The 19653-nt window shown below is 36.0% G+C and overlaps 1 protein-coding gene across 1 annotated transcript in view; it reads left to right on the top strand.

Annotated features, from left to right (window-relative positions):
- FERRY3 (FERRY endosomal RAB5 effector complex subunit 3) overlaps positions 1-19653 on the top strand; it is a 44508-nt gene that overhangs the window by 4396 nt on the left and 20459 nt on the right. Inside the window, exons 4-9 of the mRNA XM_007967277.3 lie at positions 4111-4292; positions 8584-8683; positions 8797-8918; positions 15091-15197; positions 15710-15907; positions 16764-16892. Of these exons, the coding sequence (XP_007965468.2) occupies positions 4111-4292; positions 8584-8683; positions 8797-8918; positions 15091-15197; positions 15710-15907; positions 16764-16892 (838 nt within the window). The remainder of the gene's footprint in view (positions 1-4110; positions 4293-8583; positions 8684-8796; positions 8919-15090; positions 15198-15709; positions 15908-16763; positions 16893-19653) is intronic.

Raw genomic sequence — 19653 nt, 5'->3', positions numbered from 1 at the left:
ATATTCTGGATTTGGGTGAAAATTTGTAAAATGCTATGGTAATCCTGAAATAGTTATAAGATCCCTTTTCTCCACATACCAATATTCTATAATAAATATGTTGCTGCTTCTGTGCTTGCTATATCAGGGTGAGCACGTAAGACAAAGTGCTTTCTATGTAATACCTTCGTAAAACAAGAGGCTACTTGCGTATATCTCACCAGCATAGAGTCACCAGATTTAGTAATTAAAAATATAGGGCACCCAGTTAAGTTAGAATTCCAGATAAATGAATATTTTTTAGCATGTCAACATATTACATGGAACATATTTATACTAAAAAATTTTTCACTATCTGAAATTCTAATTTAAGTGAGTGTTCTGTGTTTTATCTGGCAGCCCTAAACCAGCAATAGTAATTCATTTAACCTTTGGTTTACTTTTGTAAACTTATCTTCGTTGTTGTTGTGTAGTCACATAATATCATTTTCTATTTAAATGATACACCGTTTCATAAAGTCTAAGGTGCCATTAGGTGTACCACAAATGATTTTAGGTACTAAGAAAGCGCACTGCAAATTAAACTATGAGAGAATGCCAAGATGACATCAAGTATAAGAGGCAAAGAAAAGACTCAAAAATATCCATGGCATTTATCAATCAATCTTGTCTGTGGCAAGATCAGTTTCAGTAAGTTGGTGGTGGTGGAAACTAGATTTCATTGACTTTAAGAATGTGGAAGTGTGGAAATAGAAGAATTAGTATACTAACTGAAGAAGTTTGAATATAAAGAGGTGAAGGATGAGGCACTGGCTAAATGGGAACACAAGGTCAAAGGTTTGTTTGTTTTTTAAGGTGGCAGAGTTTAGGACTAGAAGGGATAGAATCCAGAACTCAAATGGAGAATTAATCGTAACTGGGAAGACAGATATTTCTCCAGTTATAGCCAAAGAGAAGCAGGAAAGGTTGGATATAAATCCAGATAATTTTATTAATTTGGTAGCAGGAAGTTGAGAATATTCTCTTCTGATTGTTTCAACTTTAAGGAAAGACAGGTTATTTGTTTAGATGAGGCGGTAGGTATAATAAGATTGTTGGATATTTAAGGAGAAAACTGAGCAGGCAATGATAGGATTGCCAGGCATCATTGAGGCCAAGATTAAGAGTGGCACCAGTTTGTCACTGTAAACTTGATAGAGTTTTGTGATTTTTCTGCTGCAGCTCTCTAAAGCCTGACTGCAGGCATAGAGGAGTAAGATTCGGGTTTTGTTAGGTAGGTAAGATAAGGTACATCAGTCAAGGGAGTTGAGGATATCGGCAAGTCAGTGGTTGAATGCTAGATGACAAAATGTAAGCTACATAGGGAAGGAAGTGAAGCTAGGTGGCAGTTGATGGCTGATAAAAAAATGAAAACATTGAGAAACTTATGAAGTGAAGGTCCTAATGAGGTTACGTATCAATTACCTGGGAATTATTGAGTGAGAAATCTTGGGTGGAGGTTACAGTCAGAGACTACAATGTTTGAATACTGACTGACTGAGTTTCTGGTGAGGATACTAAGTGGTTGGCTGAGGTGGTGTGGAGAACTAGTAAATTTTGCATGTGAACAATGACTATCTGGGCTGGTGGTACAGGGGTAAAAGAATCTACCAAGACAGTTGTAGCTAAAGAAAGGTGGATTTATTCGAGAAAGCAGGAAGATATGTTGCGAGGAGGCAATGGGCAGGCCAGCAGAAGAGAAGCTGACTTCAAGGAAACAAAGGCTTGCTGGAGATTTTATAGGACAGCGTTTATGCCGTATGCTGTAGAGTGCTGCGTGCAGTACTGATAACCCCAAGATTGCAGTGAGCTGCAGTCTTGCAGCTGTCTTGCAGGTGTCTGGTGAAAGTTGGGCACAGGAGGGCTACATGGCCTGGACCGGGGTGTCCAATCTTTTGGCTTCCCTGGGCCACACTGGAAGAAGAAGAATTGTCTTGGGCCACACATAAAATACACTAACATGAAGGATAGCTGATGAGTTAAACAACAACAACAACAACAAAAAAAAAACAATATCGCAATTTATGAATTTGTTGTGTTGGGCGGCATTCAAAGCCATCCTGTGCCACAGGTTGGACAAGCTTGGTCTGGCCATGAAGAAAGCCAGACTTAGAACTGCTCTGCTGTTTCTTTTTGCTTTCCCCTGGTCCTGCCAGCCTGACTCCTTTGCCCTAACTGGGACTCCACAGTAAAGACTGTAGAGTTCAGGAAAGTAAGAAGGCAGGGCCTTGGATGGGTGTCCACATGGATATCCAAGTAACCCAGGTTGCAGGATGTGGGGCAGAGAGGAAGTCTTTGAACTTGGTGCCAAAGCTTTACAGGAATGAGGGTGAGTGACGGACAGGTAGGTTGTTAGATAATAATGGCCATGAAAGATAAGGGGTGCTGAATGGTTTGAACCTCAGAGAAGTCAGATGTTATGCCTGGAAGTGGAGGTGGAAAAATAATGGCCTGGACATTGAATAGCTTTTTCTGTGCAGCCACTTCCTCAGGGCCCCATTCCTCTCAGCTGTCACAGTCCCCTTTCTAGTAGCATCTGCCCTGAGGGAGTGGCATAAATTAGATCAAGGAAAAAACTATGCTTAGTTCTTCTCACGTAGGTATCTTCTACCTATTCATAAGGCTTGCCCTAGGCTGAGTTTAAAATTAATGCGGCAGATTATTGTAGTTAAATGATCTGGTAGTGGGGCTACTGAACATCTGGTGTCATGTGTGGCCAAGTACATCCCTACAGTCTTGCAGTAGTTCTTCCCTACAAAATTTCAACTTTGCCCTGAAGTGAATTTTAAACAGAAATTAAGTCCCATGGGCTGGTTATAATTCCTACAGCAGTCCCACGTCTAAAGATGAACAGTTATCGGAACAGTGTTGGAGTTTCAGAGGCACAGAGTAGATGAAATCCTAGTTCCTAGGTTCAGCTCGTCTCGTGCCTTCTGATGTGGCAACTGGTTGAAGTGAAAGAGAACAAATTAGAAAAGTTTCCCTGTTGACTGAGTGAGTTCAATATACCTGTTTCTGTGATGTGTTCAGTTGTTTTAAGGTAAATTATTACTCTTAAGTCATATTATAAATTCCAGTTTTTAATGTTTTCATGGGTAAGAAAAGGGAAGAATTTAGGTTTTTGTTGTTGTTGTTGTTGTTTTATAGGTATCTTTTGCAAAGATCTATAATGGAAAAAACATCAAAATCTTTGTTTTATTGTTGCTTCATGCCATTAAATCATATGATCTTTCACAAGGGACTTCTCAGCATATCAGTTTCCTCTGACGAGTTGAGGAGGCTGCCCTTGGAATAGGCATCTGTACCTCCCTGCATGTATCTGTGTGTGCTGAGGGCATTCCATTTTGTTTCTCCCTGTTTCTGCTTTTCTTGTCTGTCAGCATTTACTCAGTCCCTTCATCATTTTAATAGCTACCATTTTTATATACTTAAAAGCCTGCTTATATTTTAAAAAGAAAATGTAACACTAGAAAAGGTCAAACTAAATGCATAATTACACATTTATCTTGATATAGGTATGCATGAATTTGGCTTTCATTCACAGGTGACCACATAGGTCACCTTATTTTCTAAATATGTAACCTATTTTAGCAGTATTTTTTTAATAATGAAAAGTTTTCTGTGATTGTGTAACTAATGCATACAAGTTATTTTACCATACAGTATGCAGTATGTTAGAATATAAATAAAGGCTATCAGAAATCCCACTGTCCTGAAATAGCCACCATTAGCGTTTTGTTGATCGTGTGTGTGTGTGTGTGTGTGTGTGTGTGTGTGTGTGTGTGATTTCACAGAAATGAGGTCATAGCCTACGCTTTTATTATGGACACTTCCTATCCCTTCCTCCACATTAGTACCTCTTTCTCATTTCTGCTTCCAGGTAACTTATATTAAGAACTTAGTCTGTGTCTCTCCACATTTTTTTTCTGTACTTAGATAATCCTATATAATACACACACATTCATATATATATAAAAGAGGGTCTTTCTGTCATTGTTGTACAAAAATTGAATCATGTACATACTTTTCTGGTAGTCTGTTAAATAAAAATACTAGGTCATGATTTAAAAATGTCTGTATATTATCTTGTAGACCACATTAGAGCATGCAAGGCCTGAAGAACCCAGCTGGGATGAAGATTTTGCAGATGTGTACCATGACTTAATTCATTCTCCTGCCTCTGAAACTCTCTTAAATTTGGAACATAATTACTTTGTTAGTATCTCAGAACTGATCGGTGAAAGAGATGTGGAACTGAAAAAATTACGAGAGAGGTATTTCAAATTTCTTGCATTATCAGAATGAAATGTTACATTGTCAAATAGATGGCCTGCAGAACAACTTGTTTTTATTTTTTACAAAAAGGATAAGATAGAAAAAAATACTTCAATATTAGAAATTAATTTTCTTGTATGTTTACATGTGTAATTACAACTGGGAGGGTCCTCATAGGTTTATACACCTTCTAAGTGGTTTACCTAAATAAATGATGCTGGTGGCCTTGTATATTCTTATCTTTAATAAGAGGAATAGATTACTTCTCTAGAAGGTTTGCTTTGTTCCAGGCACTGTGCAAAGTGCTTTGGATGCCCTGTCTCTTTTGATCTTTACCATAACCCTACTATTATTTCCATTTTACAGATGAAGAAGTTTTTGCTTAAATAAGTAACTTGTCGAAGGGCATGCTGGAATTTGAAACCAGGAAATCTGACTTCAGAACTGTTAACCACTGTACCATTCTGTCTCCCTATTCAGAACCTCTGCATTGCCCTGCTCTAACTATGTCCATGGCTCTTTCAGTTCGTTTTGTATGCTCAAGTACTTTAGAAAAAAATAATAACACCAGTATTGTTCCGAGACATTGTAATTAGATTTGAATTCCTACTGTATGGATTACTTAACACAGTATACAAACAATGCTTTTATTATTTATTTTTTCTTCGGAGTATGTCAAAAACTGCTAGCATTGTGTATTTTAAAATAAGAAGTGGCCTCCCTGACTGCTTTCTAGTAACTCTAGATAAATTGTAATAGGAATTCAGGATGTGTCCTTCTAGATAATCCTTTGTAATTTAGCAGAATCTAATAACATTCATTATCTTAAAAACACTTATTTAAGACATTGGGTGTATATGCAATGAAGGTAATATTTTCAGTGTTGCTTTGATTGTGAGAGCAACATTGGGAGAAAATCACTTTTTTTTTTTTTTTTTTTTTTTTTAGTGTAACTGATTTAATAGTCCCAAAGGAGTAAATGTAAAAAGATGTGCTGGTTTGTTCCTGGTTCTCATTAGCTTCCCGTTAGAAAACAGTAAGTTCAGCAAGATGAGAATGATCTTTGGAACGTTGTCATGGTTAAGAAAATTTTAAGTACAGAAAAATAATAAGCAAATGTATTTAATAATTGTTCCTGAGGGATACCCTCTTCTGTGAACCAAATTAGCGTTTTTATTATATAGCATAGATTTGTAAATTTTCATAACAATTGTACTCCTCTGGACCATTTATGCTCATACTTTGTAGAATATTAGAATGATCTCTTTGTCAAAAAGAACATGATGTTTTGAGACATTAGTCACTGTTTATAGGTTTGGTTTGTTGACCTGCTGTGTTGAGGCAGTTTATTCCTTTTTGATGAGATACCTGTAGTGAGTGGTTGCCACTAGGTATATAGTTGAAACATATTTCCCTGGGGAAGACAAAATTTTTTTTCTAGTTCTTTATTATGTAACCAGTAAAATTGTGAATATAGTTTAAAAAGAACAACATCATATAGAATTAGGTTTTTAAAAATACATAAAAATAGAATTACCTAATACTAATTAATTACTTTCTGTTGAACTTCATTTGTTTGATTTTTCCTCCTAGGCCTTGAAATAATACAACCTTAAAGCCATCCTGAATCTGTTATTAGCTCTCAGGTCTTCTGTGACTAGACTCGTTCTGCCTCTTTGGGTATATTGATAAATTCCCACTTTGGCTCCCTGTGCTTCCATTCCTAGTACTTCAGTTCGTCTGTTGAGTGACTCTAACTTGCAGCATAGTTTGCTGCCTGTACCCCCCAGAAAACTCTGTATCTAGCCATTAATAGTCTATAATGGTTCCTTTTTCTAAATCAGAAGAAGATTTCTGTTCTACATGATTCTTCATCTTTTGGGAAGTTGAATTAACTTACTAATTAGCTGCATTTACTGGTATTCATACTTTTTTTTTTCATGGAATAGTTTTTTAGTAGAGGTTTGTTTGGGTTTACTTCATTGTTTGAAATGATCTTTGGCTCTATTTCTTGATGGGGTTTGGCCTTCTTTTTTCTTTCTAAGCATATAAATAATTCTTGAATTCATCTGTTTTTAAAAGTTTTGTAATTTATTTTTCACCTGTCCAAACTGCTAGCTTGAAAAAAAAAAAAATAAGCTATATTCCTCTGGTAGGTACTATTTATTGCAAAGGTGAACAGTATGACTTAAGGTAAGTTGTAATTCACTAGTGTCCGTGGAGGTTGACCCGACATTTTGGTGCTTAATTTATTTATCCAGTTCATGAGCAGAAATGACACGTTTTCTTATTTCTTATTTCATTTTAATGCCATTGTACATCTTTAAAAGACAGTTTCTCAGCATAGCATCAATAGTACAAGTTATAATGATCTTTTCTCTTTAAGTATCTTCAAGATAATATACAGGATGCCAGAGCTGTCACATCTGACACACTGAGCCAGGCTATATTTAGTATTTCATCGTGTAATAAAATTTTCTTCTATCTTAATCGTAGAAAATATATATTGTATCATCAGCTATATGATTAGCTAGTTGCCTTTTGGACATATTTAGGATGAAATAAATGTTCATGAAATTTTATTTGTTGAATTTCTGTCTTTTCCTTCACAAGAAATGTGCTTTTTTTTTTAAGCAAACCAGATTCTAGATATTTCTTTAAACTTTAAAAATGGCAATGATACCTTTTATCCACTAGAGGGAACATGTGTAATGTAAAATAGTAATATGTATTTATATCTAAGTTTGTATTTATAAATGTTAAGCAGTTATTTCTGTTTCTAAATAAGAATCTCACTTGCAAGCATAACTTTCACTTGACCTGTAGTAGTTATTAGAAATTAATGGAGTCATCTGCTTTAGAACTAAGTGGGATTTAAATGATATTGAATATTTACTACCAGAAGGTATATATAGAAATGTATATATGTATAACTTGCTTGAATTTAATTTATCATATATATATATAAGTATCTTAATCAGTGTTATAAATAAGTACAAATTCACTCTTTGTTTTGTTTTTTTTGTTTGTTTTTTTTTTTTTGAGATGGAGTCTTGCTCTGTCTCCCAGGCTGGAGTATAGTGACGTGATCTCAGCTCACTGCAACCTCCGTCTCCTGAGTTCAAGCAGTTCTCCTGCCTCAGCCTCCCAAGTAGCTTGGATTACAGGCGCCTGCTACCATGCCCAGCTAATTTTTGCATTTTTAATAGAGGTGGAGTTTCACCATGTTGGCCAAGCTGGTCTTGAACTCCTGACCTCAGGTAATCTGCCCACCTCGGCCTCCCAAAGTGCTGGGATTACAGGCGTGAGCCATCACGCCCAGCCAGAAATTCACTCTTAAGAGCAATTTACTTGAATTAACTAGGATGATAAAATCCTTTTAGTTTATATCTGTGTTTTGTTCTTTCCCGGTTTGTTAGAAATTTTAGAATAAACTTTTTACATACATTTGTATTAGAAGATAATCTTTAATTTCAATGTTTTAAGTGAACTTATTTATTAAAATGTAACATACATACAGAAAAGGCAACACACTGTGGGTGTACAGCTCAGGAAACTATCACAAATTAAGCATGACCACGTAACCATTGCCCAGATCAATAAATAGAGTATTTCCAGCATTACGTAGGCCTCTTTCATGCCCTTCTAGTCCTTTACCCTTTCCCTCGTAAATAACCATTATCTGTACTTCTGACACCACTGGTTAGTTTTTCCTGTAGGAAAAACCATTTTTTATTTTTACACGTTATTTCTTTGGATAAATGCAGAAGGTGTGACTAACATCTTCAGGCTGTATTTTACATCCCTCTGTAAATTTTATGGCTTAATAATAATTTGACTCAGGATCTAATTGCTTCTGGATATGATGTAAACTAACTTTCAGAGGTTGAAGTCACTTTAGTTCATATACAAGTAGAAAATCCATTTAAGCTGAAATTGCAGAGTCTCTTTGAGGAAATTTGCAGGTAAAAAGAAGGTCCAGAGTTTTTAACATTAGCCGTGGTAAATTGAAAGATAACTTAGATTTTGACTGCATTCATCTATGCAATAAATTTAGATGAAAATTTAGCTGCACAAATGATGTTGATATTATATGACGCTGTCCTCATAATTTGGTAGTTTCCATTTCCAAGGATTCTGAGTACTTTCGAGTTATAATTGTCATTCCTGGACACATTTCTATAAAATAAATTTTTTATTTTCACTTTATAGAGAGTGTTCGATGAATCTGAAGGATCATATACCTTGAAAGTTTGATGAATATCCCTGATTTGCTTATTTGTGTTTTAGACAAGGTATTGAAATGGAAAAAGTGATGCAGGAGTTGGGAAAATCACTGACAGATCAAGATGTAAATTCACTGGCTGCTCAGCATTTTGAATCCCAGCAAGTAAGTGAAATACAGTGACTTTTAGGTATGCAGTTGCATTTTCTTTTGTTGTTTTTTTGTTATTGTTTTGTTTTGGTAAAAAAATTAACCAGTTGGTACACTGTTTCTTTTAGGACCTAGAAAATAAATGGTCGAATGAATTAAAACAATCAACTGCCATCCAAAAACAAGAGTATCAGGAATGGGTAATAAAACTTCACCAAGACCTAAAAAACCCCAACAACAGCTCCCTTAGGTATTTACTATGTATTGTTCTTATTTGTATAATAGTCCATTGTTAGTAATGGTTTATATTTACTGCAAACTTAAGCCTTTTAGCTGTATTTTTATTTTATTTTATTTTATTTATTTTTTTTTTGAGACGGAGTCTCGCTCTGTTGCCCAGGCTGGAGTGCAGTGGCCGGATCTCAGCTCACTGCAAGCTCCGCCTCCCGGGTTCATGCCATTCTCCTGCCTCGGCCTCCCGAGTAGCTGGGACTACAGGCACCGCCACCTCGCCCGGCTAGTTTTTTGTCCTTTTTAGTAGAGACGGGGTTTCACCGTGTTAGCCAGGATGGTCTGGATCTCCTGACCTCGTGATCCGCCCGTCTTGGCCTCCCAGAGTGCTGGGATTACAGGCTTGAGCCACTGTGCCCGGCCATCTGTATGTATTTTTAATCTGCTAGTGAAAATTCAAGATAATTTTATGCTTCTTTTACCACCTTTTGCATTATAGGGTTTATGTGGATTATTTGGGGGACAATGGTTATTGGTTAGTTTGAAATAGAACTTTAGTTTTATGTTCTAGATACATACACCTAAATACTTAACTACTATCTTTATTTCTTTGGTTTCCATTCCGTGCAGTAAACATTGGTTGAATGCCAAACACTCTCTAAGCAGGAAAAAAAACCAAAACAAAACAAAAAAAAAAACCTTCCTATATGGAGCTTATATTCTCGAAAGAGAGACTGATCTATAAATAAATAATACTGTATAGAGTGGTATGTGCAGTAACAGAAGCATGTAGAAGGTACAGAAATAGCATGGAGGATTTCTCATGAATTATAACTTGTGTGGCATCTCATGGCCTAAATAAATTGTGTTTCACATATTCCCTTAGAGCTTGGTCATACCTATGTTATTTCCTGGCTACATAGCTGTATGTTTGAGAATTAATTTTTTTCAAATCCTAAAGTATATTCAGTTGGAAATATACTGAGTACAGTATAATAATCCTATTTCCAGCATATGCCAGTGTATGCTATAAGTATTTTTAAATAGCATTTTATTTGTATAATGTCAGTCTCATGTCTTTTTTTTTTTTTTTTTCTTTGGTCATACACCCAGTCCCTTGCCAAGTGTTTAGCTCTTGACACTAGCACATAAGACATGCTCAGTAAAAACTTATGGGATGAATGGATGGACAGATGGATAGGTTATCGTTAACTCTTTACCTGACATTTGTAGCATCTCTTATCTAAATATTACAGTTTTTCATTTGCCTTACTGTTTTCCCCAGACTGTTTGTTGCAGCCTGCTATGAACCATTCTACATCCCTTATTTTCCAACCAGCCTTTTAAAAATAACAATAGAATAGGGAAAAAAATCAGAGTGCGTCATACATGAAGCTTTCTAAAATGAACGTGTGTATTGAGCCAAAATGTAAAATGTATACTGTATATTGTAGTCAGAAACATTGAAAGCCACTGACTTAAGGAAGCTGTGAAAGCCTTTTTGCTGTAAGAGTTATCCCTTCGTGATCGTGCTGCTGCCCTCCAGCCTGGGTAACAAGAATGAGAAACTGTCTCTTAAAAAAAAAAAAAGAAGTTATCCCTTACTTTGCTGCTAGAGTTTCAGAAATTCAATCTTTAGAATCAATTTCATTGCATAAACATTGGCCTGTAGCTGCTGCCGGTTTTAAAAATCAGGTATTCCTAGGAAATAATGTTTTTATTGTGACTTTGTTACTTTGCTTTTCTTTTTGATAGATGTTTCTTTGGGCAGGAGAGATCTGTTTTCAACACAACTATATGTGGAACCCCTATGTGAGATTGATAAAAGTGGTATTTTTAAATTTATTTTTGCTTTGTTTTTCTTTAAAATCAGGTCAGTTGAGGAATAAATTACATAAAGTTAAAGTTCTTCTGTTTTAGGTGTACAGTTTGATGAATGTTGACAAACTTAGTCATAAAATCACTGCAATCAAGATACAGAATTTCCCTTTTTTGTAGTTTTATTTCATTGTAGTTTGATTTTTCTAGAATGTCACATAAATGGAATCAAACTGTATGTAGCAATTTGTATCTTGCTTCTTTCACGTGGCATAATACTTTTGAGACTCATTTGAGTTGTGTTTATCAGTGGTTCTTTTTATTACTCAGTAATACTCTATCATCCATTTGTTTATCCATTTACTCAGTGACGGACATGTGGGGTATTTCCAGATTTTAGCAATTATAAAGCTGTTATAAACATTCATGAACAGGTCTTGTGTAAACATGTGTTTTGATTTCTCTTTCATAAATATGTAATCCCTCTCCCCTAGGAATGGGATTGCTTGGTCATATGGTAAGTGTACATTTAACTTCAGAAGAAACTGCCAGACTATTTTCCAAAGTGACTGTACAATTTTGCATTCCCACCACCAATGTATGAGGGTTCCAGATGTTCCATATCTTCATCAACACTCAATATTGCTGTTTAGACATTCTAGTACGTTTTGCAGTGATGTCTATAATTTTACTTTGCATTTCCCTGATGCCTAATTATGTTAACATTTTTTCATGTGCTGGAAAATGTGTCTTCTTATTGAGTTGTGAGAGTTCTTTATATATTCTGGATACAAGTCCATCATCAAATAATGTGTTTTACAAATATATTCTCCCACTCTGTGGCTTGTCTTTTCATTTTCTTAATTGTGTCTGTCAGAGAGTTAAGTTTTTCATTTTAGTTAAGTGCAGTTTATCAATTAAAGACTATTTCTTCAAAGTATTTTTAGGTTCACAGCAAAACTGAGAGGAAGGTACTAAGATTTACCCCCTGACCTACAAATGCATAGTCTTCCCCATTATCAGCATCCCCCAGCAGGGTGGTACCTTTGTTGTGATCGAGAACATATATTGATGTAATCATTCAAAGTCCATAGTTTACATTAGGGCTCACTCTTGCCATTGTATATTCTGTCAGTTTAGACAAATGTATAGTGACATGTGTCTGCCATTATAGTTCCACACAGAGTAGTTTTGTTACTCAAAAATCCTCTGTGCTTGGTCAATTTATCTATTTTTAAATGGTTTCTATCTTGTCTAAGATATCTTTGCCTAATGGAAGATCACAAAGATTTTATCCTGTATTTTTTCTCCTAGAAGTTTTATTGTTTTAGCTTTTACATACAGGTCATGATATGTATTGTTTCACACGTATGTATGTATATGACATATATCTACCAACTTATATACTTATGCGTGTATGTTGGTCTATAGTTTGTTTATTTGTTTCTTATAACATCTTAATTTGGTTTTGGTGTCAGGTTAATGGTGGCATTATAAAATGAGTTGATCTGTAGTCATTAGTCTGATACCATGTTTTGCTTTCTAGTATTTCCCTTTGTTTCTGCTCTTTGCTAAAATTGCTTGTGTGTAGTCTACCTTTCCACTAGATCTTTTAACATGCTGGTTATAGTTTTTGAAAGTTCCTTTCTTTTAGTCCCAATATCTGGATCCTTTCTAAATCTATTTCTGTTGATTGCTTTATCTCTTGACAGTGGGTTGGGTCGTCTTCTTGCTTTTCTGGGTGTCTCTTCTTCTTTTTCCTTCTCCCTGCCACCCACCCACCCACCAAGACAGAGTCTCTCTCTGTCTCCCAGGCTGGAGTACAGTGCCGCGATCTTGGCTCACTGCAACCTCCACCTCCTGCGTTCAAGCAATTCTCCTGCCTCATCTTCCCAAGTAGCTGGGATTACAGGCATATGCCACCACACCTGGCTAATTTTTTTATTTTTAGTAGAGACGGTGTTTCACCATGTTGGCCAGGCTGGTCTTGAACTCCTGACCTCGTGATCTGCCCACCTCAGACTCCCAAAGTGCTGGGATTACAGGCATGAGCCATCGCACCCAGCCTATTTTTCTTCTTTTCTTTTTTTTTTAACTGAATGCTGGATATTGTGGGTATTAGAAGAGACTGAGGTTAATAGTATTTACGTCCAGGAATGAACCGTATTAATGTGAAGGTTGTTCACATCTTATTATTAGCAGTTGAGGTAAGTTTGGTTTCTTTTTTTTTTCCCTTAGCATTAGACTTTCTTTATTAGCTTATTCACTGGAACGATGCTTGGAGAAATCTGAAAATGCTTGGCAAGTTTGTTAGAGATCTTGCTTTCATATAATGTTTAGACTTTCTGGCTTTCTTTTTAAAATTTTTTAAATTTTTTTATTTCAATAGGTTTTTGGGGAATAGGTGGTGTTTGGTTACACAGATAAGTTCTTTAGGTGGTGTTTGGTTACACAAGTAAGTTCTTTAGTGGTGATTTCTGAGATTTTGGTGCACCCATCACCCAAGCAGTGTACACTGTACCCAATGTGTAGTCTTTTACCCCACTTTTATCCCAGTTTGGTTTCGTGTCTGTCAGGACCTTCAGTGTACTGCAGGCTTCATTTTCCACTGGTGCTACTTTGTGCTTAGAATGGCACTTGGGGGTCCAGGAGGATTTTTCTCTGTCTCTCTGCTCCATCCCTTGCTTTCAGCAGTCTTCGCATGCCAGAGCTGCAGAGTGGAGTCTGTCTCCATCCTTTTGCTCTGCCTCCCAGCAGTACACTTGTTACTGGAATCTAGGCTCATAGTTGGGGGTCAGGAAGGTCACTTTGTTCAACTCTTCTCCTTCTTTGTTGTCTTTGTCAGCTCCTAGTTTGGTCAAGCCTCATGTATCTTGATTCTCAGCATTTCTGCCTGTGCCCTTGAGAAGGCTCTTTTGTCTCCTGCCTTTGGTCTTTTCTGGAAATACCTGTTGGAGGCCAATGGAAAAGAGTTTGCAAGTTCCTGTGTCTGTGGCTCCAACCTATTCTAGCTTGATATGCTAGCCCACTTGGCCTTCAAGAATCTGTTAAAATTTTAGCTGCTTTCTTTTTACCCGCTTGTATGACAGCATCCTATTTCAGCTATGCTCTAACAAAGATGAAACTCCTTGTATGTCCTGTCCATCCTTGGAGGGAGATGTCCCGGTGTGGAATTCAGTTTACAAGGTTGCCTTATTGTCACATATCTGATGGACTCCAGAAAGGTGTGATTTTGTTGATCAGCAGGCCTCAGCCTTCTGAGCACCAGGGACCAGTTTCACGGAGGACAGTTTGTTTCCAGGAGAGGCAGGGAGGGTTTGGGGATGAAACTGTTCCACAAGGAGCACACAACCTAGACTGCCTGCATGTGCAGTTCACAATACAGTTCACGCTCCTATGAGAACCTAATGCTGCCGCCGATCGGATGGGAGGTGGAGCTCAGGTGGTCATGCTCACTCACCTGCTGCTTATTTCCTGCTGAGCGGCCTGGTTCCTAACAGGCCAGTACAGGGGGATTGGGGTCTGCTGTTGTAGATTATATGGCTAGGTTTAAATTTACCGTATTTACTAATGAAGTCAGTCATTGAGTCTAATGGGGCTATTGGGATTAGCCCCCAAAATTTAGGGAAATAGATGACTCGTACGGGCTTGTGTCATCTTCAGCATGCCACTGTTTGAATCGAACAATGATATAGTTATTGCTCTTTTGTGGAAGTCTTTTCAGGAACAAAGAGAAAGGCAGTTTAGTAGGAGGAGAATGTTGGAGGTAAAAAACAAAACAAACAGGAGGCTGAGGCAGGAGAATGGCGTGAACCCAGGAGGCGGAGCTTGCAGTGAGCCGAGATCGCGCCACTGCACTCCAGCCTGGGTGACAGAGCGAGACTCTGTAAAAAAAAAAAACAACAAGAAATGGTAAAAATGAAGGATGTGTATACATCAAAATGAACTTCATCTTTTTTATTATCTATTTTATTGCTATCACTTCGTCTGTTTTCTAATTTTGCCGAGAGCTAGCCCTGGTATAGGATGTATTATATATTTTAAAATATAATGTGATTTTAAAGTAATAAGTTAATTGTTTCATTTAATCATTCTCTTAGGCTGCTAAAAATGTTAAATGGCAGTATATTAATTGACATTATAATGATTGAAAATAATAATCTGCTTTATTTATTGTGAGGAAATGAAAGAACAAGTGGGAATTTTAGAACCTATTGGTGCTTATGGTCTTACTTGTCACCATGGATTAAGGATGAGTTTAGGAAGAAATTAGCAAGACTTTCAGCTGTTCAGTTTTCTCTCATTATAAAGCTTTCCTTTAAGAAAAGTTTTTGACAAACATAAAAGTATATCAATAATTTTATTACTTTTAGTGAGGAAATTAAAGTTCAGCCAAGTCAGTTCAGAGAATCTGTAGAAGCAATTGGAAGGATTTATGAGGAACAGAGAAAGTTAGAAGAAAGTTTTACCATTCACTTAGGTAAGTGCGTTACCTTTCTCCAGTTATATTTTATTGTAACTTCTGAAACTTTTTTAATTATTAGTTTTTTAAAATAATAGAGACAAGGTCCCACCATGTTGCCCAGGCTGGTCTGAACTCCTGGGCTCAAGCAATCCACCCACCTTGGCCTCCCAAAGTGCTAGGATTACAGGCGTGAGCCACCGTGTCTGGCCGCTGAAACTTTTTTTATATGCTGTAAGAGAAAAATCCCTAACATGAGTAGAGTGTACCTATGTTATTTTTAATTCCAAATTATGTTTTGCTTTAAGAAAGACTATATTTTGTTGGTTTTAAGTTTTGTATATTTATATAATGTTTTTTTCAGATAGATTAAATTGAAATAGTCATTAAAATGGAAAGTTGCAAGGCCCATTTTTAATTATTTTGTGGTACAGATTTATCTGGATTCTTGCCATAGAGATTCGCATCCTGTTATACTGGACTTTTTGCAGCTGCTTAAGTATCTTTCCTGGACTATTGCCTACCCCTAGGAGCCCAGTTAAAGACCATGCATAATTTGAGATTGCTGAGAGCAGATATGCTGGACTTCTGTAAGCATAAAAGAAATCATCGAAGTGGTGTGAAACTTCATCGGCTCCAAACAGCTCTGTCACTTTATTCTACATCTCTCTGTGGCCTGGTTTTACTAGTAGATAATCGAATTAATTCATATAGTGGTATTAAAAGAGGTAAGTTCACATCACGCACGTTTATTTTGTTAAATCTCACCTTGTAACACTATTCTTACAAAGAAAGGAATTATGGGGAAACTGAAAAAAAATTTTAATCACCTTGACATTCAAGTAGACCAAACAAACATACCCAGCCATAGTTATTTTATTTCAAACTGTAGCATTGATAGAGTGCTTCATGATGTTTATTTTTCTTTGCTATTATATTATAAATAATGTTTTTATAGAATTCTCATTACAAGGTAAAACAAAAAGAGCAGTCACGTGTTTTCAGTTTAGAAGCAAATCCTGGCTTGGTGATTTTTAGCTCATCCATTTGTCTCTCTATCTATCTGTGTATGTGTGTGTATATATATATATATTTTTTTTAAATAACCTACCTCTTAAATTTGCTAGGTAAAATTCTACCTTCCCTCTTAGTACAACTCACTTTTTATGATTATTTCTAAATTTGTAAATATATAAAATGTAAAATATATAAAATATATGAAATGTATACCTGTTTTTTGAAAGAAGCTTAAATAGAATTTATTTCCTCTCATAAATATAAGAACCTTCTTGTATTTTTATAGCACCTTTTGGGGTGGATTATGATCAAAGTATTATTTAAAGAAGACCTAGAATTAACATTTCTTTGTCTCTTAATTGTATACTCTTTTGAGTGAGTGAGAGGTTAAGTTTCTAATCAAAATTACTGTGCCCTAACTTAAGGCATAATTGTTTAAAGGACAAGTATAAGAAATCTTAAGAAAAATAAGTATTATTTTCTGTTTCTACTAAATCTCATTGTAAGTAAATACTAAATATTTGATAATTTGCATTTAGAAGTTTGTAAATGTTTTGGGTCCTTTAGATTTTGCCACAGTTTGCCAAGAATGCACTGACTTCCATTTTCCCCGAATTGAAGAGCAATTAGAAGTTGTCCAACAGGTGGTACTTTATGCCAGAACCCAGCGCAGGAGTAAGTTGAAAGAATCACTTGGTGGGTAAAACTCACTTTTATTACATTCTGTCTGTAACCACTGTAATAGTATATGGATCATTATTAAGATCATATAGAAAATTATATTGGTGGAAGATAGAGGGAAATTAAAAACAAAATTTAAGATTTTTTTAAGTTTTTTTTTTTGTTTGTTTAAAAAGAACATCAAAATATATTTTTGGTTTTCGGGTTTTATTTTTTTCCTTCAACTTTTATTTTAAGTTCCAGGGTACCTGTACAGGATGCACAGGTTTGTTACATAGGTAAACGTGTGCATGGTGGTTTGCTGCACCTATCAACCCATCACATAGGTATTAAGCCCACTGTCTATTAGCTATTCTTCCTGATGTTCTTCCCTTCTCCCAGTAGGCCCCAGTGCGTATTGTTCCCCACCATATGTCCATGTGTTCTGATCATTCAGCTCCCATTTATAAGTGAGAACATGTGGTGTTTGGTCTTCTGTTCCTGCATTAGTTTGCTGAGGATAACAGTTTCCAGCTCCATCCATGTCCCTGCAAAGGATATGATCTCATTCCCTTTTATACCTGCACAGTATTCCATGGCGTATGTGTCCCACATTTTCTTTATCCAGTCTATCATTAATGGGCATTAGGGTTGATTCCATGTCTTTGCTATTGTGAACAGTGCTGTGAAGAACATGCGTGTGCCTGTATCTTTATATAGAATTATGCTATTCCTTTGGATATAAATCCAGATTTTCAGAAGCTTGAACTCTGTGCCTAATTTTCTTTTTTAAGGGAATGATTTTCTTCAAGGTTCTTAATGAAAACTATTGTTAAATTTCAGTACTATAGTTATACTTGAAGTAGGCACTCGGTGGAAAGTTGGTGATCTTTTGATCCAAGTTCTATATCTTTAAAGTGGACGTAATTATTACTACAGAGGGGATTGGAAACGTAGACTAAAAGGTAGCACAAAATATACACTTTTTGTATGTTATATCTTTGACTGGCTTAAGTAGCATGAAGTCAGTTAAATGAATTATTTTTGGTTCTTAAAAAAAAAACTGTATCCTCAAATGACTGCTTTTTCTATATTTATCCATAACATAACATTCTTTGTATTTAGGAAATTTACAGGAAAAATTTTTTTAATTTATTGAGATATATTTGACAATATTGTATATATTTGAGGTATACAATTTGATGATTCAATGTGCACAGATATTGTAAAATAATTACTTCAAATGGATTAGCATATTTATTACCTCAGATCGTTACCACTTTTTTGTGTCCATGGTGAGAACACTGAAGATCTGCCCTCTTAATGAATTTCAAGTATACACTAGAATATTGTTAAATATAATCACATTGTCATACATTGTATTTCCAGAACTTATCCATCCGTGTGGCTGAAACTTTGTACCCCTTGACAAAAATCTCCCCATTTCCCCCCGCCCCAGCCCTGGTAACCACCTTCTACTCTCTACCAATGTGAGTTCAACTATTTTAGGTTCCATGTATAAGTGAGATGATATAATATTTGTTTTTCTGTGTCTGGCTTATTTCACTTAGCATCCTCCAGGTCCATCCATGTGGTTGCAAATGGCAGGATTTTCTTTTTTACGGCTGAATAATATTCCATTATGTGTCTGTTTGTGTATGTGTGCACATTTAGGTGTGTTTTTAATGTCTTGATTATTGCGACTAATGCCAAAATGGAGATAACTCTTTAAGATACTAATTTCATTTCCTTTGGATATATACCCTCAAGTGGAGTTGCTGGATCATAAGATAGTTCTGTTTTTAATTTTTTAAGAAACCTCCATCCTGGAAATGGTTTTTAAAGCTATTGAAAAGTTAATGGCATCCTTCTTCAGAAGCTTTCTATCTATACATAGGAAGAGGGTTAAGGGAAGTCAGGTAAAAGAAAAATCTCTGGCTCAAATCCCAGAGTAATTTAGCTGCTTTTTAATTGAAAAATGAAAGTTTAAAGAGTGGTTTCTTTGTAAATTAAATTGGTACCATTGGTTTGTTTAGTTAGGACCTAAATATTAGGGTAATAGTCATTTCAAATATGTTTTAAGTTGTGTTTTTTTTTATTTCATATATCACGGATATAAAATCACAAACATCCTCTTGTCTGGCTTGAATGCATACACAGTATTTTATTATTTCTCCTTTTTTTTTTTTTTTTTTTTTTTTGAGACAGAGTCTCACTCTGTCATCCAGGCTGGAGTGCAGTGGCACGATCTCAGTCCCCGCAACCTCTGCCTCCTGGGCTCAAGCAATTCTCGTGCCTCAGCCTCCTGAGTAGCTGGGATTACAGATGTGTACCACCATGCCTGGCTAATTTTTGTATTTTTAATAGAGATGGGGTTTTGCCATGTTGGCCAGGCTGGTCTCAAACTCCTGGCCTCATGTGATCCACCCGCCTTGGCCTCCCAAAATGCTGGGATTACAGGCATGAACCACTGCACCTGGCCAGTATTTTTATTATTTCTTATAAAAACCTGATGTTGGTGCCCAGGAAATAAAACATGGTAAGCTTTAAAATTGGGGCTGTCTTCTCCTTTAAATCTGCATTTGGTACTTTTGAATGCTTTTTTCTTTCTTTCTTGTCTTTGTTTTCACCTGCTGTGTTTAAAAGAAACCATTATAGTATTTCAGGTGCATGTATTTTTGTTGTACAGTAGCAGAGATATATTGTATCTTTGCTTGGTATAAGGAAGACCTTTCTGAAGGGTCTTTGTTCCCCTCTCCCATCTTCCTGTCTCCCAGAAATTATAGAATTCTTTCCT

The sequence above is a fragment of the Chlorocebus sabaeus genome, chromosome 11 (genome assembly GCF_047675955.1).
Source record: "Chlorocebus sabaeus isolate Y175 chromosome 11, mChlSab1.0.hap1, whole genome shotgun sequence".
NCBI classification, from domain to species: Eukaryota; Metazoa; Chordata; class Mammalia; order Primates; family Cercopithecidae; genus Chlorocebus; species Chlorocebus sabaeus.
This window is presented reverse-complemented; position numbering and strand designations above follow the sequence as displayed.